The following is a 27,924-nucleotide window of genomic DNA, read 5'->3' on the forward strand; positions in this document are numbered from 1 at the left end:
CCATGAATGGTAAGCCTACTGATCAAATAGTCATAGTCTGGAAAAAGCCTGATCCGCCACCTGACAAGTATTGGTTTGGTGGGATGTATGCGCGCCCCAGCACGTTCAGGGTATGGGAGCCGAACCCTGTGGAGTGTTACGAGTGCTGTGGCAGTGGCCACATAGCTAAGTACTGCTGGTGCCCCACACCCAAGTGTGCTCTCTGTTCCAGTCCTCACCCACTGAAGAACTGTCAGTATAAGAAGACCAGAGACCAAAGAAAGCAGGAACAGGAGCAACAGAACACTGCAACAGAAGCAGGGCAACATCCTGAATCTGTGGCTCCGTCTAAACCGCCGCTGAAGTGTTTCAGATGTGGTACGGAAGGAGTCACCATCTGGCACTCAGATTGTACCAAACGGCCAGCCTCCCTTGGCACAAGGAGGCAAGTGCCCGAGACACAACAAGTGCCTACTGATGCTGGCTCTAGTACTGTTGACCCATCCCATAGTGGTGACAGTACCAGCAACGCCCCTGACAACACACAACAGCCTGATACAACAGTTAATGGACAGTTGGCAACCTTGCAAGCACAGGTTGCAGAACTGGCTGAAATTATACAGACGCTACGTCAGGCTCCTCCACAAGAGATACAGCAGCCTCCATGCAGCTGTGTCACAGCCGTGGCCCGCGCTGGTAAAGGTTCCTGTGGTGGTTGTGACGGCGGCGGCGGCAGCGGCAACAGCGGCGGCGGCAGCAGCAGCAGCAGCAGCAGCAGCAGCGGCGGCGGCGGCGGCAGCAGCAACAGCGGCGGCGGCGGTAGTGGCGGCAGCGGCGGCGACAACAAAGATGAGAGCGACAACAGAGGCGGTGGCAGCGACGTCGTCAGTCAACTCAGGGATGACAACAGTGATAGTGACACAGAAACATTAACTGGAAAAGGAAGTCGACCTGCATCAACATATATTAAAATGATTCATGACCTTAAGGAACGCGCTCAAGCCAAGTACGAGAATGAAAATGATAATATTCTTCGTGGCAGTAATTATGTCCGACGACTTACAGAGAGCATTCACTCGCGGACCATCCCGAGTTGCTCAGTGATCAAGAAACTGATGATGTCACCAGATGTTCCTGACGACACCAAACGCCAGGTTGGTGTGGCTCTTTACGTCGTAGAGTCACTTATTGACACATTGTGTAAGTGGGACGAGGACAACAATGGGACCACCAGTCCCAGGGAGGAACAACACCAAGACGATGGCTGCTGTTGACACAAGAACCATTAGGTTTCTCAGTTGGAACATTCGTAGCATCAACAAAAGACTGAATGACCTAATTGCATATGTTACCAGTAACAACATAGATATAATTGCTTTACAGGAGCCCTACACGTCCAACATGATAAACAAAACCCCACCAAAGATCAGAGGGTATGCATCCTATAATAACAGTAACGCCACAGGCCTATTAACATACGTCAGAAGTGATTTACCGCACATTCTTGTGAGCACATCACACAATGTACACACACAGTACCATCACTTTCATGTACAAACTACAGCAGGCCACTTTTCATTCCTCAACGCATATGCCAGAAGCCAGAAACTCAATGTAACATTGCTCCCAGATCTAGATAATCATTGGACAATATACATGAGAGATTTTAATGCTAGACTTATTACGCTGGGAGACAGTACTAACAACGATAATGGATGCAAATTTATCAAATATGTTTATGAAAACAGATTAACCGTGTATACTACGGATACCCAAACTCATTTATTGGGAGGCAGACTTGATTATGTAATGGGTAGAAACCTTGTGCAAGATAGGATGGAATGTTCGTTGGTAAATCACTTGGTTAGTGATCACTATGCAGTTTCTGCTTCCTATGAGGTACAGTGTGATGTACCTAATAGACATCAGAGACGGAAAATGAATATTCCATATGGTTTGCATAACCACTTTATTATTTGTATGTCAAACTGGTATCAAGATTACACAATAACGAATGTACAAGCCTTCTCCAGAGATCTCGTTGATACGATTACTACCTACTATGACACATGGGTGTGTTGGGGAACAGGTCGTAAGCCTAGCAGAAGTGGGCAACACCTACCACCACCCAAGTGGGTCCTTGACCCCGTATTTGTTAAAGAACATGAACGAGTAAAGCAACTTGGAGATACGTACAAACGAACCAAAGCACAAGGTGACTTGCATGCATTTCTAGTTGCAAATAGAGAGGTGAGAGACATGAGCAACGTCATACGTAATAAACATTGGGAAGAGTTCCTACAAAGTATAAATGAGCAAACAACACTTGTTGAAGTTTGGGAAAAGATACGAAAAATCTCTAGAAGCAGCCCAACCAAACCGCTGCACCACAGCCCACTAGAGCAAGCAAACATTCTCCTTGATCAATGGGCACTAACTTCGAGCTACGACTCACTCCCAATTAACAACCAGCACAAACTTAATGACACACGCCCCAACAGACAACGAACCATCAATCTTGCCTGTACAGCTATCGACGTGTCGGACCTTAATGATGTAACTGAATGGGAATTAAATCATGCACTAAAAATCAACTGCTCCTGGAGAGGATGGTATTACTTACAGTCTACTGAGATTAGTCTCACACGTACCAGGTAATCCACTATTAGTATTGTACAGAATGAGTTTACGTGAAGGAGTATTACCTGATGCTTGGACAAAGAGTGTCATTGTTCCCATCCCCAAACCACACTCGGATAATTATAGACCCATATCTCTAACATTGTGTGTTTGTAAAGTGCTTGAACGTATTGTTCTAAACCGACTCATGTATCGTATACAGGGCCACCTGTCACCCCAACTGTTTGGATTTTTGCCTGGGCTCAGTACACAACACTGTTTTGCTGAGTACTTCGCACATATTGAAGCTTCCCCTCAAACAGTCTTCATCGACCTAGCAGCAGCTTTTGATACAGCAAACAGAGAAATCATATTGGTACAGCTTGCCGAGCTGGGAATACAAGGAAAATTACTGAAATGGATAAAGGGCTATTTGTCTAATCGAACAGCATATGTTTTGTTTAATGACGTTAAAAGCACAGAGAGCAAACACTTTGAACTGGGAACTCCACAAGGAGGGGTCGTCAGTCCCTTGTTGTTCAACGTTCTGATGCATAAATTTATTAAAGATCTTCAAACTAATAATGAAGACACTGTCATTTGTTATGCTGATGATATATGTTTACAGGCTGCCACCGAGCCTAGAATGCAAGTTCTGCTCGACGCTTTTGCTACTAGAGCTGAGGAATGTGGCCTCCTTATCTCTGTACAGGAAACTCGTGCCCTCATTCCATGTGGTATTTCACCACCCAATTATCATATAGATGGGCGAGCACTTGAGAACTGCGAGTCTTACAAATACCTAGGTGTCCCCATTAACGACCCTGGGTACCTTTCTTCTCTCAAGAGGAGACTTTGGGAGAGATTAAAGCCCTTGCGGGTCCTTGTTGGTGTCAACCATGGAATCAACGTGATACTTGCTAGAATGTTTTATGTATCATTTATACGTTCTGTGATTGACTACAATGCTCTACATCTCACACTGTATACTGACAAAGAGCTGAAATCTCTTGAAACCTTGCAAAATGAAGCTATGCGTCTCATCCTTGGGGCTCCAAAGTCCACGAGAATAGTTAATATGAGAGCAGAGTTAAAATTACCTACCATATGTGAGAGAATTTTGTCTATTAGCACAGTTTTCGGCGTGAAGGCATTGAGTAGATCTAGACAACACATGAAGTTTCAAGCTAAACTTTCTAATATGCTGCACTCACCTGAGGTCTATAGAAAAAGAACGAAATCTGATTATGTATTTTGGTTCTACAAGGTAGCCAACTCCATCAAAATATTAAATATGTACCCAACTCAACTAATGATTAATCAACCAATTACTTCATGGGATAACTGGGATCTATCAGTTGATTTTGTAAATGAACCCAAGAAAGATAGTGTGCACACTACATTATTAAAACAGTTAACACTGAAAAGCATCACTGAAAGTACTCAGAGTATGGGTAACGATGTGTATCAGTGCTATACCGACGGCTCTGTAGAAGAAGGTGGACGATGTACCGGATTCTCAAATCGATTGTCCAGGACGGCCATTCAGAATGGTCCAGGACGGACCGAAACGTCGTCGTCCCTTCACCTTCTAGTATGTGGTCTGGTCATCATACTTCAGCCACGTCATTGTGACTCATCGCCTGCATAACCTAACCTATCTTAACTAACAACTAAATCAATAATTTATGTTCTTAATATAATATAATAATATTTAAAATATACAAATAGAAAACAATTTATTGAAAATAAAGAAAATCACTCGGCCTATTAGGCAAATTGAGCCTTGCATAGTAGGCCGAGAAGTGTGTTCCTGCTACTAGGTACGACTTATATATGTATTAAGATTTTGATATGTTTAATGAATGTAAGGTTCCTTAAACTATTTATACTAACCTAAATTAAACTAAACTAGAATTTAAGCTATTTCACTCGTTAATCCAAATAACACAAAAACAACGAGCAGAACAATAAAACCTAACACCATATTGGTGACATGCTATGGTAAATATTACTTTGCTCTATATAACGTCCTTCCGAAGAGAAAGACGCTTTAAAAATAACATATTACGTCATTGGTAAGTACAATTGCTATTGTACAGTCATCTTGGGGGGTCCCAAATATTTCTTCTTAGAAACTACGGGTTAAGCAATATTTATGTAATTTCTTAATATAAAGATCGAAATTACAAACAGTTTTTGCAGCTTCATTGTAAATCTATATTATATGTATGTTTTTAATACAATTTGTTATATTTGTAAATAATTTCTTGATTTTTTTTATGGTATGTAATCTGTGAATTCCTGTTCAGCAGTTATCCCTCTCTTTCCGCCAAGACCCAGATTAGAGATCAGCCCAAGCTTCGTCTTGAGGCAAAGCTCAACGCCTTAAGCCATATTGATGCTCTGCCCACAGAGCATTTTCTCTCTCTCAAATCATATAAACTGATGGTTCCCTACACCGCCCCACGGGTGCAGCTGGAAGTGCAGTTGTCCTGACAATGGGCGATGGCTTATATTTTGAGTGGGGAGTCCGTATAAACAACTGGGCCTCTACCCTTCAGACCGAACTATTTGCCTTGATCCTTGCACTGAATCCTTGATCCTTGCACCGGGTACAGGCCCCTTCCGGGCCTGTACCCGGAAGGGGCCATGCCATCTTCAATCTGGTGCCCCTAGGAATCACATGAGACAAGCCCATGACATTACTCTAACAAGAGAAATGTTGAACAAGAATACTTGCATAATAGACAAAACCCAAGATTCAAGAAGATTACAAATTCTTGAGGCAATTCACATAAGAATAGAGCGACCTACCATGAACACCCAAATCACGGAACTGTTTACTCTACCCACCATGAGAGTAAGGACAAGACAAGAACATATCGATGCCAACACAAAAGACAATGTCCAACATAACAGGCCAATTACACTGGATTAATCTTTGTGTTTAGATAGGAGATGCCTCGTATGGGCCAATAAGCCTTCTGCAGCCCCTATGTTTATCCCTTATGTATCCCCCCAGGTTTTCACCTTCATTGTATTATCACCTGACCTAATGCGGGTATAAAATCAACTAGTATTGTAAGATCTGTTCACTTGAGAATGAACCATGGAGGTTCGAAACGTCGTGCAAATTATACAAATAAGTGTAATACACTCTATAGTAAATCACTTCTTTTCTTCACCTTAAAAGTACGAAAATGAGTTTTGGAGAACTTCTATTTCAATTAAGCCCTGATGCTAAGAAAATAGTTAGAGGGATAGAAGCCCTAAACCAGAAAATAATAAATACAGAATATGCGGTCATATTCAATGAAACATATATATATATATATATATATATATATATATATATATATGCGAACAAGCCTGAATGGTCCCCAGGACCATTCTGGGGACCATATATATATATATATATATATATATATATATATATATATATATATATATATATATATATATATATATGTCGTACCTAGAAGCCAGAACGCACTTCTCAGCCTATTATGCAAGGCCCGATTTGCCTAATAAGCCAAATTTTCCTGAATTATTATATTTTCTCTAATTTTTTTCTTATGAAATGGTAAAGCTACCCATTTCATTATGTATGAGGTCAATTTTTTTTATTGGAGTTAAAATTAACGTAGATATATGACCGAACGTAACCAACCCTACCTAACCTATCTTTATAGGTTAGGTTAGGTAGCCGAAAAAGTTAGGTTAGGTAGACGAAAAACAATTAATTCATGAAAACTTGGCTTATTAGGCAAATCGGGCCTTGCATAGTAGGCAGAGAAGTGCGTTCTGGCTACTAGGTACGACATATATACATATAACATATATTAGTGTTCAGTGAGAAACCACAAGGTCTCCTCTGAATACTTTTTATTTTCTTCTCCGAGGCTATGGGTCCCCACATTGGCACCAGAGGTGGTACCCTCACAAACCTATATACATATATATATATAAAGCTTTGCTTTATAGTGGTACCCCTTCTAGGTATAAAGCTTTTATATGTTTAATGAAGGTCAGGCTCTTCAATTTAAACTATTCCACTCGTTAATCCAAGAAACTTAAAAACAACGGCCATAACGTTAAAACCTAATAGCAACGTTGCAAAATGCTATGGTAAATATTACTTTGGTTTTTATAACGTCCTTCCATAAAGAAAGACGCTTCAAAAATATGCGATAATATAGTGTAATGTTATAACATTATGAGCAACTGGTGACAGTCATCTAGGGTCTTAAATTTTTCTTCTTTAAAACTACGCGTTACGCATTATTTATGTAATTTCGTAATATAAAGATTAAAATTACATACAGTTTTTGCTGTTTCATTTTAAGTCCATATTATATATATGTTTTTATTACAATTTGTTTGATTTGTAAATAATATCTTGATTTTTATGATAAGTAGTCTGTGAATTCCTGTTCAGCAGTTATCCCTCTCTTTCCGCCCAAGACGCTGATGAGAGATCAGCCCAAGCTTCGTCTTGAGGCAAAGCTCAACGCCTTAAGCCATATTGATGCTCTGCCCACAGAGCATTTTCTCAAATCATATACACTGATGGTTCCCTACACCGCCCCACGGGTGCAGCTGGAAGTGCAGTTGCCTTGACAATGGGCGATGGCTGGTACTCTGAGTGGGGAGTCCGTATAAACAACTGTGCCTCTACCCGTCAGACTGAACTATTTGCCTTGCTTCTTGCACTGAAATGTGTATAAGTCTCCAAACTTGATACATTATTTGTAAGTGACCCTTTATCATCCTTAATTGCTCTCAACTCTTTAAGACATAACTGTAACATGCTGGTGTAGTGTGTTCCTCAGGGCAGCATACTTGGCCCTCTCCTCTTTCTCATCTACATTAATGACCTTCCAAATGCCTCCCAACATCTCAAACCAATTCTATTTGCTGACGACACGACCTTTATTTACTCCAGTCCTGACCCCCTTGCTCTAAATGCCACAGTGAATACTGAGCTAAATAAAGTCCATCACTGGCTAACTGCCAACAAACTCATCCTCAATATTGACAAAACTTTCTATATTTTGTTTGGCAATAAATCCTCAAATCAAATAAATCTCAGGATTAACAATACCCAAATTTGTAACAAAGTAGATGGCAAATTCCTTGGCGTTCTCATTGACCACAAGCTGAATTTCCAGGGACATATTCTAAATATATAAAAAAAACAATCAAAAACTGTTGGCATTCTTTCTAAGATCAGATATTATGTACCACGCCCTGCCCTGGCGACTCTCTATTACTCTCTCATCTATCTTTATCTCAACTATGGTATTTGTGCTTGGGGCTCTACTACCCAAAATCATTTACGTCCTCTAATTACTCAACACAAAGCTGGTATTAGGACAATATCTCACTCTGGCCCCAGACATCACTCGGTACCCCTACTCAAATCTCTGAATATGTTAGATATTAAGTCACTGCACATCCTCTCATGTATATTTTATATATATAAAACGCTGAACTGTAATGTCAATCCTGACTTTAAAAGGTTCTTAGAAGGTTGTAACAGATCCCATGAGCACCACACCAGAAACAAATACCTTTTTGATATTCGATGAGTACGACTTAGTCAAACTAGAAATGCTTTACAAATCAAGGGACCCAGAATGTGGAATGACCTTCCCAACCATGTTAAAGACTGTACCTCTCTCAACCAGTTTAAGAGTAAAACTAAGTACTACCTATAATTAACTCAATGTAACTTACTTCACCCCAAAATGTCAACCCATGTCTTCTATTTTATACAATGCTGTTTTGTTGACCAAATTGTATTTTTGCTTTTTTTCTGCCATGTTCCCCCCCCCCCCTTTTTTTCTTTTTTTTTCATATTTTTTCTCAACACAATTTATACTTTAATATAGAATAACTGAGTGATTGTAACCTATCCACCGCTGCCCACTGGATGGGGGGCGGTGTGCAGGACAAACATATCAATTGTGACACTAGCTCTCCACATATGTCAGTTGCTTAATTTAGAACCTGTACTTGAGGTCGATCTCGAACCCATTGTTGATGTGACGACTTATATTGAATTTTGTAACTAGCTCATCAAGATTGTAACTTGCTTAGCTAAATGAATTGTGGGGTTCAGTCCCTGAGCCCATTATGTGCCTCTGTAACCCTTTCCACTACCGCCCACAAGATGGGTATGGGGTGCATAATAAATGAACTAAACTAATTAAACTTTAATCTCAATTAGTATTAACTTTTAGTCTTAGTGTTTTTCCTGCCCGAAACGCTTTGCGTAATAGTGGCTTTAGGCATTGTATGTACTAGCTCCATCTATAAATCCATCAACTTTTGTACCTTACCTGAATATATATTTGTATTTGTTTGTGTCCGAAGCTAGACACAAATGCAACAAAATTATTAAAGATGGTAATAGAATCCATTTCAATCAACTGTTACTAATTAATAATTTTTTTTTCTTCACACACACACCCAGGAAGCAGCCCGTAGCAGCTGTCTAACTCCCAGGTACCTATTTACCGCTAGGTAACAAGAGCATTAGGGTGAAATTGTTGTTGTTGTTTAAGATTCGCTACCTGGAACAAAAAGTTCCAAGTAGCACGGACTATGGTGAGCCCGTAGGCAGACTTCTTGTTGAAGGAAACTCTGCCTATCTCATTCCGCCGGCTGCGGGGATCGAATCCCAGTCCCTAGGTCCGCAAGTCTAGAGCGCTGTCCACTCAGCCACCAGCTCGACCAGTGTGGGGTGGTAGTGTACTCACCTAGTTGTGCTTGCGGGGGTTGAGTTTCGGCTCTCTGGTCCCGCCTCTCAACTGGTGTAAATATTCCTGAGCCTATTGGGCTCTATCATATCTACACTTGAAAATGTGTATGGAGTCAGCCTCCACCACATCATTGGCTAATGCAGTCCATTTACTAACTACTCTGACCACAGAAAAAATAACTATATTAAAACCGACACAGCGAGCAAGGCAAATGATACGGACAATTTGACTGAAAACATTGTGCTAAAGTTGTTATAGGACGTAAATGTTAACACTTTATCTGAAACAAAAACTTGGACTAATCTCTTTTTGGAAGAGATTTCTAAAAATTCCCAAAAATATTTGTTTTGTGATAGTTGTTGAGACACCATTATAATAATGTCATTAAATATTAATGTAAGATATACATTGCTGAAAATTTGTATGTAAAATCTGATTGTGTTCTGAACATGTTCAATATAATTATTTTGTTCAGATAAACTTTTGAAAATAATAATGGTTTGTTATCAAATTTGTAACATATTTTTTGTACGTAAGTATATAGATTTATCTATGAAACAATTTGTTTAAATAAACAGTAAGTCACCGTTTTCTATTTGTTTCAAAGAACGATAGAGAACGAGATTGTTATGTGAAGGGGAGACATTAGAAAACACTTAAACATGTTTAAGTACATGTAAACATACATATATGTATATATAGTCCCCAAGCTTGAATGGTCCCCAAGCCAATATGCAACTGAAAACCCCACACCTTAGAAGGATTCGAACCCAGACTGCCAGAAGCACTATGCAACTGGTATAGGCAGTACCTTAACCATTCAACCAACTATGACCATACAGAAGACACTGGTAGCCGAGGCTATATCCCCAACATCCCGACGGCACTTTGTGGTAAGCTTGGGCATACTGTGTACGTTTAGGGGTGATCCTGGACGGCATGGGTTCGAATTCTGGCCGGGTCACAAGTTCATTGTGATCTATGGCTTGCACGTTCATGCAGCTTTCTCATAAATATATATATATATATATATATATATATATATATATATATATATATATATATATATATATATATATATATATATATATATATATATATATATATATATATATATATATATATATATATATATATATATATATATATATATATATATATATATATATATATATATATATATATATATATATATATATATATATATATATATATATATATATATATATATATATATATATATATATATATATATATATATATATATATATATATATATATATATATATATATATATATATATATATATATATATATATATATATATATATATATATATATATATATATATATATATATATATATATATATATATATATATATATATATATATATATATATATATATATATATATATATATATATATATATATATATATATATATATATATATATATATATATATATATATATATATATATATATATATATATATATATATATATATATATATATATATATATATATATATATATATATATATATATATATATATATATATATATATATATATATATATATATATATATATATATATATATATATATATATATATATATATATATATATATATATATATATATATATATATATATATATATATATATATATATATATATATATATATATATATATATATATATATATATATATATATAACTGAAAACTCATACCCTAGAAGTGACTCGAACCTATACTGACAGGAGCACTCTGCTGGTGTACAGGATCCCTTAACCGCTCGACCAACACGACCAGACAAAAGAGGATGGTAGCCGAGGCTATTTCCATCCCCCCTGCCGGCACTCGGTTGGTAATCTTGGGCATGGTATTTTATCAAATCACCTCATTCTTTGGGGCACACGTGAGGAACGCAAATGTGAACAAGCCTGAATGATCTCCAGGACTATATGCAATTGAAAACTCACACCCCAGAAGTGATTTGAACCCATACTGCCAGGAGCACTCTGCTGGCATACAGGATCCCTTAACTGCTCGACCAACACAACCAGACAAAAGTGCCGGCAGGGGGATGGAAATAGCCTCGGCTACCATCCTCTTTTGTCCAGTCGTGTTGGTCGAGCACTTAAGGGATCCTGTACGCCAGCAGAGTGCTCCTGGCAGTATGGGTTCAAATCACTTCTGGGGTGTGGGTTTTCAGTTGCATATAGTCCTGGGGACCATTCAGGCTTGTTCGCATATATGTATATAGTTATACATATCATTGTAGTTTTACCCCCCACAATAATGGAGGATCTCAAGAGAGTTAGTTTAGTTCATTTATTATGCACCCCATTCCCATCCCGTGGGCGGTAGTGGAAAGGGTTACAGAGGCACATAATGGGCTCAGGGGCTGAACCCCACAATTCATTTAGCTAAGCAAGTTACAATCTTGATGAACTAGTTACAAAATTGAATATAAGTCGTCACATCAACAATGGGTTCGAGATCGACCTCAAGTACAGGTTCTAAATTAAGCAACTGACATATGTGGAGTCTCAAGAGAGACTGAACTAATATACAACTGAGACTCTATAGGCAGCCTTCCCTGGAGCTCTACTTGAACCTGGAGATATTAGGTTACAAGTTCCTCAAGTTCAAGAGTTCCTGTCAGATAGGAACTGCCAAAAAGTCATAATTATTATTTATATGCACAATAATTTCTGCCATGGCTGGCTCTGAGATTATTAAACATTAAACTTAAAATATTTATTACCATAGCTTCTTATGTAATAATATATTCAAAATTTACATATTTTATTTAATCTAAAGTAATTAATTATATATATTTGTACAATATATGTAAATATTATTCCTAAAAGTTTAATGTAAAATTATTTATATATATGTAAGACAAGATACATAATTACAAAATATTCATATATATAATTGTTTTCCCGAGAAACAGAGAACTTAATTTATTATTTTCAGGGCAGACATTACTATTCACTTGAACTGTTCGCGCCCAATAGTAATAATAATAATAATAATTAAAATAATAATTCATAATAGTAATAATTATTATTATGGAGAAATCATAGTTCAAGTAATATCTACCTTGAAGCTAATAGGTCTAGTTCTCTGTTTCTATAATAATTTATATTTATAATTCACAATTGCCTGTTGGGGGACAGGCAGCCAGTGTATACCTTAAGCTTATATCCACGTTCCCCCACAAGGGGGTACTACTGACCCCACCCCAGGTTGGGGACCCACAACAGTTGACTAATTCCTGGGTACCTAGTTACTGCAAGGTGAACAGAGAAATTAGGTGAAAGGAGACGTTCCATATATCTATCTCGCTCGGGATTCCTGACTGCGAGTCGAGAACGAATCCTACTGTATCCTGGAGACCCTATCACGCGATTGTAAGTACACTGTACTCACAATCCATGATCCTTTGGTGACCAGTGCTCGTTAACTAGTAATATTGTAATAAAGTGATTTATGAAACATAAATACTTTCTCATCAATGTTTGATTTCCATTCGTTGCTTCCCCAGTTTCCTTAATAACTAGGAAGGACATTATGGGGGTAAAGCCCCAAGCCAGTATGACTACATAGCATTTGGATGCTATATAGATGCTATATATATACCTAACGATAAGGAGCTGGGATATAAGGATAAGGAGTTGGGATATGAGGATAAGGAGCTGGAATATGAGGATAAAAAGCAAGAATATGAGGATAAGGAGCTGGAATATGAGGATAAAAAGCAAGAATATGAGGATAAGGAGCTGGAATATGAGGATAAGAAGCTGTAATATATAAAAAAAAGGATGAAGAAGGGGTCCAAACTACATAAGACAATCTTGGATCGAACTTCGACCCACAAAGAAGTGAGGGAGTCTGTTAAGAGATTCAGAGTGACGTGCTGAAGAATTCTCCAGGATAAACATACAAGTCTGGATAAAGCACATTTGTTTATTTATTAAACACTCTTAGTTACAGTGAGTGGAGTACAGTACCTTGTATGTAGAGAGAACTGTCAAGTTCTATATAATAATTAATGGACCATAAGTAAGGCCAAACTATTACACTGTCTATAAATAATATAAATATTTTATAAATATTATTATATAATATTATATAAATATAAATTAATGATAGTTTCATTCATGTCCATAAAAAAATAATTAGACTACCAATCAAATTGATATTGGGTACTTCTGCATCTGGCCTATATGATTTGTTTATAGGTCTAGAAAATGAACAATCATTTAAACTTATTTATACTTTAAATTAATATTGCTTATTAAAATACAGATACCCTTATAAACAACAGTTTATTAATAATTGCATAATTAAAGCAACAATTAGGCCTAGTCCAGACTATCATATACATGCAATGTTTCTTGGATAATACAAAGTCTAAAGTTGGGTTCATTTAAATGCTAAAGTCTGACAAAGAAATGCTGGAACACTGGTAAATATAATTACCCACATGTTACAGTGTATATGCTATTCAGACAAAGGACTTCAGTAAAGTACATGTAGTATACATGGACATCTCTAAAACTTTTGATAAGGTACCACATAGATGACTGGTCAAGTACAGTATAAGCACATGGAATAAATGATAGAATACTAGAATGGATAAAACAATGTTAAGACAAAGAAAATAAAGGGTCATCCTAAATGGAAACGAATCTGACTGTTGAAATAGGGTAAATAGGGTACTGCAAGGTTCTATTTTGGGGTCAACCCATTTTGTCATATATATCAATGACATGAGAATATTACAAACTACATCATCAAATTTGCAGATGTTACTAATATCTATTGTAACTAGAAGACAAAAATTATTTGAGGCCTTACAACGAGATGTCCATGAACTCAGAGAACAGGCAAATCCTTTTGAAGCTTTGAAAAATACAAGACCTTGCCTGCAGAGCACAACTATCACATCAACAACGCTACCATGCACCAGAGTGATGAAGAAAAAGACTTAGCGATCAAAATTCACAAGTCATTAAAAGTTGCGCAAGTGGGAGATGCGTTAAAGAAAGCCAACCAAACCCTAAGAATAATCAAGCAAACTTTTGATTTCAGGAAAAAAGTAGTAGTTATTCAACTGTACAAATCTGCTACAATGTACCTTTTAATTACTTTTACTTTTCTCTGTTAGATTAAGGACCTGCCTGAAACGCTATGCGTGTTAGTGGCTTTGCAAGAATGTAAGAACACCAATCTTGTATACTCTCACAACCCAATGTACCTTGAATATAAACAAATAAATAAAATAAATAAATAAATAAATAAATCACTGGTATGCCACTCATATACATTTGGACTATTATATCCAAGCATAGAGACCTCCTCTTTAGGAGGAAACATCTGTTTTACAAAATGCAATGCATAGTAACAAAAAATCTGCCTAGAACTTTGTCCAGGAACCAGGAACAGTTAAGGGCCACAGGACTAATAACACAGTAAACCACACATGACAGGGCGGATCTCATCAAAACTTTGAAAATACTGAACAAGCCGGAGGATATTATTCCAGACTTCTTCAAAAGGTCACATTTAACACATACAAGAGGCAACACCCTCAGGCTCAACAAGCCACAATGCATAACTGAAAACAGAAAATGCCTTTTCAATCATACGGTTATACACCTATGGATCTCCATACCAACTGAATTCGTAAACGCTAAGACATTACTGTACTTCATTTCAAAATCCAGTTGTAAAAAATCTTAAGGAACAATAATGGGACCTTTGACAAGCTGCCGGCTTTCTGTCTCTGTAGAGACCCCTAGAGAGATGGTAGCCTTCGGGTTAAGGCAGATAACTGTTGATAGTCATTTCATCATGAAAGAAAGGAAGATAAATGTCAGTCATAATGAAATATAACATAAAAATCAAATCCTGATTAAGAAGACAGTAATAGAAAAAATTAAATGAAAAGCAAAATATTTAAGCAAAAAAAAATATATATATATACACACACACACACACTATACATGTATATACAGTATGCACTTTATTTAATTGGAATCAAAATATTGATTTTTTTCCTAAACTTCAGAATGAAAAACCACTTTATAATGAATAAATCCACAAGGGTCGTGATGAGGGTTCAAACCTATGCACAAGATGTTCCCAGATGTGCTTTAGTCAACTGTGCTATTATTTATCAACCTAGTCACTGTAAAATATTTCTGTAAATAAAATGGAGTCATATTGAATACGTTTCACGCTGGTTTTCTATTCCTTGCCCAAAAGTTTAATGAAATATTTATTATCATCTTAATAACCCAATGCTAAGACAGATAGCCTTTATAAATATAAGATAAATTTATACACACAGAAATCACAATAACGTGATATATCAAATAAACAAATCCACAAGAGCCGTGATGAGGGTAAACTGTTCTGTACTAACTGTACCATGTCGTGGTACAGTTGACTAAGGGCCGTCTGGGAATACTCAGTGCATACGTGTGAACCTTCGACAAGGCGCTTGTGGATTTGTTCAGATAAATTTATATTTCTAAAAAAAATTCTTAAAGTACCTAAATGGGATTTAAAAACTATTAAGCTTTGCTTTTTCTTTGAAAATTATGATTTTTGAGTCTTAATTAACATCTATCATCATACAGTACTATGAAGCAGGAGCAGCCACATACTCAATATCCAATAAGTCATCCAATAAGGTCTGCAGACTTCTGGACATGACAACTACTACTACTAGGTTTAGGCTCGGTTATAAGTACCTCTAGGAGTCTGCACCACCTGCTGCAGTAGGTCCAACTAAATGTAAATTTTCATCAGAACTTTAAGAAATTGAACATGAACAAATCACAGAAATCAGAGATAACTACAGTATTATGAATGTTCAAGAAATGAATCTGAGTACAGTGTATTCTGTATTTCATTCAATATGATGTACTACAGAAATCTTAGCCAAATAGCCAATGTTTCCTTCCTGTAAGTAGTGCATGCATATGACTTGTAAACTCCCCACATTTGCTGCCCATTGGATGAGTGTGAAACATGATTAGTAACTGTGTAACTGGTCCACTACAGATGTAGGAAAAAATAATACATCACGTTAATGTGATTTCATAGTGCAATTGATGAGAAGCGTTTGGAGGGGAACGCCTTGACCACAAGCCAGAAAACACGAGGGGGGGGGGGGCAATGTGTGAAACCCGGGGAGCCGGTCGGCCGAGCAGACAGCACGCTGGACTTGTGATCCTGTGGTCCCGGGTTCGATCCCGGGCGCCGGCGAGAAACAATGGGCAGAGTTTCTTTCACCCTATGCCCCTGTTACCTAGCAGTAAAATAGGTACCTGGGTGTTAGTCAGCTGTCACGGGCTGCTTCCTGGGGGTAGAGGCCTGGTTGAGGACCGGGCTGCGGGGACGCTAAAGCCCCGAAATCATCTCAAGATAACCTATAACCCCTGGTTTGGACTCCAGTTGGTGGCCTCAGGACTTCTAGTGAATTCAGCTGAATCCCAGGTTGCATTGCCTTTGACCGTGTTGTGTAGTAGTAGACAAGGGCACTATCTTGGGAGTACCAAGTGAGTGGGTTCGAATCCTCCTCAGGGTTTCTACTAACTTTCTCATTGATACATCATGGTAATGTGATTTCAAAGTGCAACTACAGATGTATATTGCTCTTTGTAGACAATTGTGGACTACTTTCATAACCATTTATGCTATAAATGACAAACTGACATATACAGTATATACAGTTTATGCTTTAAACTATAACTAATAAGTAATTATCAAAAGAAGGCGCCAAGCCGGGGAGACGGTGCAGCTAAACTATAACTAGCTTCACAAGATTTTTATGTGCATTGTTAAATTTTTTGGGGGGTTCAGTTCCTGAGCCCATTATGTGCCTCTGTAAACTTTTTCCACTACTGGCCAAGGGATGATTATAGGGTGCATAATATTAGAACAAAATGAATCAATCTATTATCATAGCTTCCCAGGTGCTTGCGTGGTCTTATGAAGAGCATATAACTTTGACTACAGAACAGATGATGACAGAAATGCTCTGTGCATCAGTGGCCTCAGGCATTATATTTGTCTTGCCTAGGAATCCACCACTGTTCTTGTATCTAGTGTGTGAATGTATGTATTTATTTTGCCTTTATAAATTAGCATTATTATTATTATTATATTACTAAAATATAACTTAAATACCAGAGAGCTTTGTTGCATAAAGTTGCAGAGTTTTGCATTTCATGGCCAAGTATATTTCACACACAAATAATGAACACAAAAATACCTTTGTAAGATGTCCAACTGATATAACACGTTATTTTTTAAGACGAAGCTCACAGTTTCCAAACAGCATTATGGATTAGTGAAAAGGTAATGTCTTGGTGTGTATCTGATACAATACTAAAGTGTGTGAATGAGTAATACACAAAATTTATCCAACATACACTACAGGTGGAGACTTTTAAAAATAATTGGGTTTGCCAAGACATTTCTTAACAGCACAGGATACTAAGCCAAATCAGGTTTATCACCTGAATGTAATAGTAAGATGTGATTTCTCAAACTGTGACGGTGCTTATATCTTTTTCCACACTCCAGACACTCGTGAGGCTTATCATCTGTATGCACTAACATGTGAGTAATTATGTGGCTACGTTCTCTGAATCTTCTCCCACACTCGGCACATTCAAAAGGTTTCTGGCCTGTATGCACCATCATGTGAGACATCATACTTCCAAGTTGATTGAACCTTTTTCCACACTCTGGACACTCATAAGGTTTATCATCTCTATGCAAAATCATGTGCTGTTTCACCTCTCCACGACGATTGAATCTTTTCCCACACTCTAAACACTCATGAGGTTTATCTGTTGTATGCACAGTCATGTGTGTCTTCACATGTCCAAGTAGACTGAATCTTTTCCCACATTCTGGACACTCATGTGGTTTATCTCCCGTATGCACAACCATGTGCTGCTTCACCTCTCCACGACGGCTGAATCTTTTCCCACATATGAGACACTCATGAGGTTTATCCTCTGTATGCACAACCATGTGTATCTTCACATATCGAAGCAGACTAAATCTCTTCCCACACTCTGGACACTCATGTGGTTTATCCCCCGTATGCACAACCATGTGAGTTTTCATACTTCCAAGTAGACTGAATCTTTTCCCACATTCTGGACATTCATGAGGTTTATCCCTAGTATGTACAACCATGTGAGTTTTCATACTTCCAACACGACTGAATTTTTTCCCACACTCTGGACATTCATGAGGTTTATCCCCTGTATGAACAACCATATGTGTCTTCACATGACGAAGTTGACTGAATCTTTTCCCGCACTCAGGACATTCATGAGGCTTATCTGTCGTATGCACAACTATGTGCTGCATCACTTCTCCTCGACGACTGAATCTTTTCCCACACACTGGACATTCAAAAGGTTTATCCCCTGTATGCACAACCATGTGTTGCTTCACATGACAAGGTCGACTGAATCTTTTCCCACACTCTGGACACTCATGAGGTTTATCCCCTGTATGTTCAGCCATGTGCTTCTTAATATCTTCTAGAGAGTTAAATCTCTTCCCACATACTGGGCACTCGTCAGGATTCGTCATCTTATTTATGATTCATAGAGATTGCGTGGCAGTTATCTACTCCTAATGACTGCTGGAATTGTCTTTGTGACTTGGGGATTTCCTTGAGACACAACACTGCAGCTGGGTAGAATAATTAAGCAGTGTTGTCCGCCATTGTGGTTGCTGATCTAGGGACCAGGAGAGCACTAGTGCTGGATGTGCCCAAGCGTTCTGGTGATAGGAACAACAGGAAGCCTTGCGGGTAATGGAAGACTACTGAGCCTTACGGAAGATAAAAAAAAAAAGGCTGTGAGGAGATACTTGGCGATCCGAGGCGTCCCCCAGAGGGAGGCGAGGGACACCCCCACACAGAGAACCAGCTGGAAGACTATGGACCCCCAGACCATAAGGCGTCAGGCGTCCTGTAACTCTGGTAGTGGAACAATGTCGCCGCTTAACGGCACTCTCACGCACGATGGCTCCTCCTAAACTCAAGCCCAGTTGGGCAAACACGTCTTCCAGTGACCTTCAAGGGAGCCTGGTATCGAACTGGGCCGTTGAAGAGGAATGGCTGACAGCAGCATCAAGACCCAATGGTCAAAATGTGGTGACGTGTTGCTCAGGGGGAGCAGGTGAGCTCTCGTCGTCAAGCATGAACCAGGAGTCTTAAGTAGTGTTGTCTGCCATGTTTGATGCTGTTGTTGTTGTGTTGATTTAGGGGCGACGACGATCGTGGGATCGGATGCGCCCCGGCTGCCCGATACCGGGAAATAGCGAAGGGATGGGGCCCCTATAGTCTCTTCAGGCCATAGACCCTACAATCTCCTCAGGCGACAAATTTTACAGTCTCTTCAGGCCGCGGACATGACGGATGAAGCGGAAGGTATGGCGAAGGATGTCATGACGGACGTCTTCGTCTCTCGCACCTGCCCCGTCAAGGAGAACGGGAACTGTGAGGCGGGGAATATTCAGCCTACGAACGGAACTCTGTAGTCTGACGCGAGCGCTATGAAATCGAGGGCAGTGAAGTAGAAGGTGCTCCACTGTATCCTCCTGGGTCGGACACCACTGGCAATATGGGGAATCTACCAGCCGTAGACGATGGAGATGTGCGGCCAGGCAAGTGTGCCCAATCCGGAGACGAGTGATGGCAGTGTCGAGGAGTCGAGAATGATGACGAGTCCATGGACGCGGGGAGGAATCCTCCCGTAGACCCGCCAAAGAGGAGGACCTGAGTGCTGGCTCCATCATTGCCTCCCAACTCACGAGGCAAGCCGCCCGGAGTTGCGGGAGAATTTCGGAAAGGTCTAGAGGCACATTTGTAGTGTCATGGAGAGCATGCGCCATCCCTGCTGCTGCGTCGGCTACCTCATTGCCTTTAATACCGACATGTGACGGAACCCATTGGAGATAGATGGACCAACCTGGAGTAACAGAGTATGACAGCAGTTCTCCACGGATCTGTGACACAGTATGACGATGGACTCGTGGACGCCGAGATGATATCAGATGTAGGGCTGTGATTGAGTCCACGTAGATAACCACTGCAGAGGGCCCTGAAACTTGTCGAAGGAGTCGTAAGGCTAGTAAGATTGCAAACAATTCCCCGGCCAGGCACGAATGAGCAGGGGAGAGTTTCCACGTCTGACAGAAAGAAAAAGGAGCAAAGTATGCTGCCGCAGATGTAGATGGTGGCTGATCTTTGCGGGACCCATCCGTGTAAACCTCTAAGTATCCAGAGTATAAGGAGGCTCGTAGGTCTGCAAAAATTAAAGGGGCCAAACCCTCTAAATCTCTCTTCCGACGAGGAGGCTTGGAAAAGTCGACAGAAACTCGAATGATCTCTTCTGCCCACGGAGGCACAGGTGAGATGATCGGGCCGGGGATGAGTACAGGGACGGGAAGGGAAAACTGTGAATATGCATCCAAGGCCCGGACGACGAAAGGCAATTGACGACGTCTGGAGTGTCCAGCCGGCACATTCCACCAGTTGGCCTCGAGCTGGAGGCGAGTAAGTGGATGGGTAGCAGGGAGACGCACTATCCGTTGAAGTTGGCGGCAGTGGGCGAGAAGACGTTGAAAGCTCAGGGGCCATAGCCCCGACTCGGCATGAAGGGAAAGAACTGGCGAGGAGGGCATAGCTCCTAACGCTGAGCGAAGGGCACCATTTTGAATGGGATCCAGCCTTGCCAAGACAGATGCTGCTGCTGAGCCATAGACTTCACTCGCATACATGATCTTGCTACGAATAAAGACCTTGTAGAGAGCTAGGAGCGACTCCCGTGAAGCCCCCCAAGCCGCACCAGAGACCCGTTTCATGATGTTCACGCGACGAAGGCATGAGGCCCGAAGGTAGTCGACATGGTGCCTCCACGTCAGCCGAGGGCCATCTAGAACGACCCCCAGCCACCTGTGTTCGGTAGCGATCGGGAGACGACAGCCCCCGAGGGTCACCACTGGCTGGTCTGGTAGGCGGGTCCAGGTGAAGCTCATGACGCAACTTTTCACAGGGTTAATGGAGAGCCCCTTCCCCAGCACAATTGCTGAGAACACAGTCACGGCATTTTGCAGGGAGCCTTGTGCCTCTAGGAGAGTGTCACCATCCGCCACGAGGGTTACGTCATCGGCATAGGCTAAAACCTGGACCCCCCGGAATACAGGGAGATCAGACAGAAGAATAGAGAATAGTAGTGGGCTCAGAATCGCTCCCTGAGGGACACCACGCGAGACAGGGCGGGACGTAGAGACGACTCCACCAACCGCCACTTTGAATGAGCGGCCCTGTAGATAGTTTTGGAACCACCTTAACGCCGGACCCGAGAGACCTAGTCGAGCCAGACTCTGAAGGACAGCAGAATGAGAAGCAGAGTCAAATGCACTCTTGATATCGAAGAATGCTGCAAGGAGCACTCTTCTCCGTCGATAAGTGTCCATTATTCGATGTTCCAAGGAGAGGAGGCAGTCCATCGTGCTTCTTCCCGGCCGAAATCCACTGATACCCTCAGGTAGGAGACCTGAGGTTTCCACCACCCATTGTAGCCGGGTGTGAACAAGACGTTCCATCAGTTTCCCGAGACATGGAAGCAAACTTATGGGCCGATATGAAGTCGGGACAGACGGATCCTTCCCTGACTTGGCCAATGGTAGAAGAATGGCGTGTTTCCAAGGGGCAGGGAAGACACCAGAGGACCAGCAGGCGTTGTAGAAGTAAAGGAGGTGGGACTGAAAGCTCTTGGGTGCCCTCCGAACAAATTCATATGGGACGTTGTCTATCCCTGGCATAGTGCCCGACTTAGAGAGTGACAGAGCGTCCTTCAGCTCAACAGATGTAAATGGGCGATCCAGGTCCTGAGCTAGTCCTATACCCTGTCGGGAGCCCCAACCTATGGAACTCACAGAGAGGAGCGGGGAACGGTAAACATCTTCAAAGTGGTCAGCCAAGAGTTCGGCTATTTGTACTTCCCCTAGGCCCCCATTACCACTGGGGTCTCTGAGTGGGATGGTAGGCCGGGAGTACCTACCTGTCATCTTACGAACAAAGGCCCAGGCTCCCGCAGAGGAGGAGTCGAATCGGAGAGAGGCACAGTAATTAGCCCAGGCCTTGCGTTTGGCAAGGAGGACTGTTTGTCTACACCTGGCGTCCGCCCTGCGGAAGGTCTGCCGCTGCAGTGGAGTAGGGTGGCGCCGCCACGAATTCCACGCACGTCGCCGGTCCAGTACTGCCTGCCGACATTCAGGAGTCCACCACGGTGCCCCACGGCGGGAAGGATTGGTTGTCTGGCCACTAGTCCTCCTGAAATGCCGAGAGCCTACACTGAAGAGGGACTCGGAGAGAGCATCTGCTGACCCATGGAGATCTGCAGTAACTGGGGGAAGGGTCAACCAGTCATCCGCCTCATAGCCATGCCACCCCTCTTCCGAGAAGATCCATTTGGATCTACGGGAGGTCAGAGCAGGACGAACAGTGCCCCCGAAGGAGATGACGATGGGCAGGTGATCACTACCCAGGTACGGCCCGGTCCATATCTGCGCCATCGTGAAGGGGCCTCTTCCAATGCAAAGATCGAGTGTTGAAGTATGGCCATTTAGCGGGTCTATCCGAGTTCCCAAACCTGGCGGCGTCAGTAAGGAGAGGTCTGGGGAGTCAAGGAGAAACTGAAATAGGGTTCGGCCAGCCATGTTGTGGTGGCGACCCGATAGCATGGGTTGCCATGATGAGTGCCGAGCGTTAAAGTCACCCATGACGAGGCAGGTGTCTGTGATCTGACCAAAATAGTGTTCTAGTTCCTTCTTCGTTACCGGTAGACAGGGGTTATACAGAACTCCAAAGGTGCCCCACCCATGGGAGAGGGCGACCTTCACTGCCAAGAATTCTAAATGTCCACCCGGGAAGGAGTGAATCCGGAGCAAGGAGCTGGGAACTGAGTCCCTGACCAAGAGGGCAAGTCCCCCTCCACCCCGTACTGGCCGATCTTGTCTATAGACAGAATACCCCGGCACTGTGAAGGAAAGATCGTCTGTAAGCCAAGTCTCACAGAGTCCCACGATCAACGGTGGTGCGCTGGCGATAAAATTGCGTAAAAATTGCGTCTTCTTAAAAAGGGAGCGGGCATTCCAAAACACCACAGTATTCTCAGGATGGGGCGCCATTATCCCTGAAATACAACAGCTAACTTTTTGACCACCAGTGCACAGACGTCTCCAAAGGGGGAACCACTAGAAAAAGCCATAAAACCTTCATACAAAGTAAGTAAAATATGTGGTATCAATGACTTCCAGTCAAGAGGATGTTGATCTATGTTTCTCTCTGCCTGACGGAAGCGGTGGTCGGCTCGCGAACTCTCTTGACGGCGTCTGCGACTGGTGGGAGCCTCACTCTGGGCCTCATGTTCCCCCGGTGTCACAATCCCTTCGGAAAGTGCCTGGGGGACCAGAGGATCATCAGGGCTGTCTGTTGGAGCAGTACCTCCTGATCGATGGGTGTGTCGACGACGCCGGTGTTGGCTTCTTTGAGGAAAGGCAGGAGGGTGACGAGTGCTAGGCTCCGGCCGAGACTGAGCGTCCATGTCTGTATCCGTGGATGAGTTTCCGTCAGTGTCAAGGCTACCCAGGAGGGAAAATCGATTAGCAACCTGGGCGTATGTGGCATGTGACTGGGACAGGCAAGAGCGTCTGCTAGTTCCTACTTGTGAAGAGGCCCGACCAGGGGGAACCTGGAGGCGAGAAGAAGCGATAGGCTGATTGAGGGTACGCAACTTCTGGAACAGCTCATGTCGAGGTGTCCCCGCTGTTTTGTGATCGATGTCCAACTGGAGGGCCTCAAGATATACAGGGCAACTCTTAGACGTAACCTTATGATGGCCATGGCATAAAAAGCAGCGGGGTGCAGCAGAGCACCCACCGTCATCTCTGTCTGAATGGCCAGTTTTGCCGCAGTTTGCACACCGTGCTGTATTACGGCAGGTCAGGCGACTGTGGCCCAATAGATGACAAGCGTAACATCGTAAAACAGGGAAATTGTAGGGCTGAACCTGATACGAGGTCCTGTGTAGTGCCACTCGGTCAGGGAGGTGCCCATCGAACTTTACACGGACCATGGATGTCGGCCCTGCTGCTCCGCGAATCCTGGTAACTTCCAATAATCTCACTGATGCACCCCCTAATACCTGCAGAGCGGCCTGGATGTCATCCACATCTACACTCTGGTCAATTGGGCCAATCTTCCCATACCGGGCCCGAGACTCCTCCTCCTGCGACAATACCTGTCGGCACCTGACAGGCCAGTCCCCCAACTTATTAATGTCGGATACACAGATGTGTGATAGAGCCTCCTTTCTGATATGTAGCTTGAGTGCTGCACCCCTACCCAGGGTACGTATGGTCTCAGGCAGGCAATGTGGCCACAATACGGAAGCCTCGATTGCTGCACCTAAGGTACGAGGATTTGCAAAGACGCACTGACCTGATTCTGACTGGATTAGGACTACCACAAACGAGGAACGGGGTACCACAAGACTAAGGTCTTCTGAAGGGGAGGATATCCTCTTAGCATCTCGCTCTGGGGCAGCATCAGCCGACTCATCTTCTAGCAGACGTTTTCCTCTCTGGGACTTGCTGTCAACATCCATGGCGCCCCCGCTCGGGGAGGCGTCCATTTGGGAGGCTCCGGCCTCCCCCGGTCCTGTGAGCCCCTGGGTAGCTGCAGTGAGCACACACTGGCCCAAAGAAGCCAGCTGAATTAAAGATGAGTTCCAGGTAAGGTGTGGAAAGAAAGTCCAGCCAGGAGCGTTCAATCCGCGCGCCAAGATGGCCGACCTTCCCGCCCAAAACCATGTTTGATGCTGGTAATGGCTGTTGTTATGATAGTATCGGTCGCTTGCGTTCCTGTGTTACAATCGTTTTCTTTGGTTCCTCAACTGTGGCTAAACTGTAATATATATCAGTCACCTTCTTACATTACTCACTCGGGAGACATCTCCCGTCACGCAGGCTGCAGTCACATCTCCAAATATCTCCAGTATCATCTATTGATTCTGGTAATGGTTGAAAATGGCCACCACTTACGGGCTATTCATGCCCGTGCCACCTTTTGGGTGGCTTAATCTTCATCATCATCGCATTACTCACAATATCAATATTGTGTCACAGGAATTGGCCTCCAGATAGAACCTTGCGGTACACTACGCACCACATTTCTTCAACCAGATTAATTTCCATTTGTGAGGACCGGTTAGGATTAAAGGTGTTTTGTAGAAATAAGTACTACCTGAGTTAGGTTTTCAGATTCAGATTCAGATGTTTATTCAGGTAAGGTATATACATACAAGTGATGTTACATTAATGGATTGATATATAGATAGAGCTAGTACATACAATGCCTAAAGCCACTATTACGCAATGCGTTTCGGGCAAGAAAACATTAATATCTAGAACTTAATACTAATTGAGCATAAAGAATAAAAGATGTTGAGAACAAATACAAATAAAGATAAAAAAAAAGGGGGAACATGACTGAAAAAGCAGCACAAATACAAAAGGTTGACAAACAGTGTTGATTAAAAAAAAAAAAAAAAAAAAGAAAATAACAGACATGGGTTGACAATAGAAGAGTGAGGTAGATTACAGGGAATTTATTAGGTAGTGTTTAGTTTTTATCTTAAACTGGTTGAGAGAGGTACAGTCTTTAACATGGTTGGGAAGGTCATTCCACATTCTGGGCCCCTTGATTTGCAGAGCATTTCTAGTTTGATTAAGGCGTACTCTAGGAATATCAAAACTGTATTTATTTCTGGTGTGGTGCTCATGGGTTCTGTTACAACCTTCTATGAAGCTTTTAAGATCAGGATTGGCATTATAGTTTAGCGTTTTATATATGTATAATACACATGAGAGAATGTGCAGTGACTTAATATCTAACATATTAAGAGATTTGAGTAGGGGTACCGAGTGATGTCTGGGGCCAGAGTTGGATATTGTTCTAATAGCGGCTTTGTGTTGGGTAATTAGAGGACGTAAGTGATTTTGGGTAGTAGAACCCCAAGCACAAATACCATAGTTGAGATAAGGATAGATAAGGGAGTAATAGAGAGTCACCAGGGCAGGGCGTGGTACATAATATCTGATCTTAGAAAGAATGCCCACAGTTTTTGAAACTTTTTTTGATATATTTAGAATGTGTCCCTGGAAATTCAGCTTGTGGTCAATGAGAATGCCAAGGAATTTGCCATCTAATTTGTTACAAATTTGGGTATTGTTTATTTTGAGATTTATAAGACTAGAGGATTTATTGCCAAACAGAATATAGAAGGTTTTGTCAATGTTAAGGGTGAGTTTGTTGGCAGTTAGCCAAAGATGGACTTTATTTAGCTCAGTATTTACTGTGGCATTTAGAGCAAGAGGGTCAGGACTGGAGTAAATGAAGGTTGTGTCGTCAGCAAATAGAATTGGTTTGAGGTGTTGGGAGGCATTTGGAAGGTCATTAATGTAGATGAGAAAGAGGAGAGGGCCAAGTATGCTGCCCTGAGGAACACCAATGTTGATGGGTAGGGTGGGAGAAATTGTATTATTCACAGAAACATATTGGAGCCTGTCAGTAAGGTAGGACTCGAGGTATTGTAGGGAGTGTCCTCTGACTCCATAATGATGTAATTTAAGAAGAAGGTTATGGTGGTTGACAGTATCAAAAGCTTTACGCAGGTCCACAAATAACCCAACAGGGAACTCCTTTTTATCAAGAGCTGTATGAATCAAGTTAAGCATACTAATAAGTGCATCGTTAGTGCTTTTTTTGGGTCTGAAGCCATATTGGCAAGGGCTAAGTATATTGAGTTTGGCTAGATATGAGTAAAGCTGCTTGTATATAAGTTTTTCAAAGATTTTTGACAAGTTTGGCAGGATTGATATAGGTCTGTAGTTGTTAACATCTGTGGGGTCACCACATTTGTGGACAGGCGTTACTCTCGCTTTTTTTAGAATATCTGGAAAGGTTTGGAGTTCAAGTGACTTGTTGAAGAGCAAAGCAATAGCAGGGGCTAAAGATCTGGAGGCTTTTTTGTAAATTAAAGTTGGTATCTCCTCAAGGGCACCAGACTTGGTTTTAAGGGAAAGGATTATCTCATTGACGTCAGTGGAGTTAATAGGCTTTAGGTACAGAGACTGTGGATAGTTACCTGTAAGATAGTCCTTAATGTCAGTACTGGAAGAAGGAATATCATTTGCAAGGGATGAACCAATGGAAGAGAAGAACCTATTAAACTCAATAGCAGAATCAGAGGCTGAAAGCTGACCATCGTTATTAGACAGGAGAGTCGGTTTGTTATTTAAAGATTTCTTTGATCCCAATATTTGTGAAATTGTGCTCCAAGTTTGTTTAATGTTGCTCTTTATTTGAGTAAATTTATCTTCGTAGTAATTAGTTTTGGCTCGTCTAATTATCTTAGATAGCAATAAT

The 27,924-nt window shown here is 41.5% G+C and overlaps 3 protein-coding genes across 3 annotated transcripts in view; 1 reads left to right on the forward strand and 2 right to left on the reverse strand.

Moving 5' to 3' along the window:
• The window catches only part of LOC138372420 (kynurenine 3-monooxygenase-like), a 270,834-nt gene that overhangs the window by 153,290 nt on the left and 89,620 nt on the right, over positions 1–27,924 (reverse strand). The gene's annotated exons all lie outside the window — the stretch shown is intronic.
• LOC138352642 (nucleosome assembly protein 1-like 2) lies at positions 3–13,189 on the forward strand. The gene is made up of 3 exons (XM_069305186.1): positions 3–67; positions 716–1,020; positions 13,008–13,189. The coding sequence occupies exons 1-3, from the start codon at positions 3–5 to the stop codon at positions 13,187–13,189; spliced, it is 552 nt and encodes a 183-aa protein (XP_069161287.1).
• LOC123766745 (zinc finger protein 708) lies at positions 17,895–19,013 on the reverse strand. The gene has a single exon (XM_045756088.2). The coding sequence runs from the start codon at positions 19,011–19,013 to the stop codon at positions 17,895–17,897; it is 1,119 nt and encodes a 372-aa protein (XP_045612044.1).

Source organism: Procambarus clarkii, chromosome 5, assembly GCF_040958095.1.
Source record: "Procambarus clarkii isolate CNS0578487 chromosome 5, FALCON_Pclarkii_2.0, whole genome shotgun sequence".
NCBI lineage: Eukaryota > Metazoa > Arthropoda > Malacostraca > Decapoda > Cambaridae > Procambarus > Procambarus clarkii.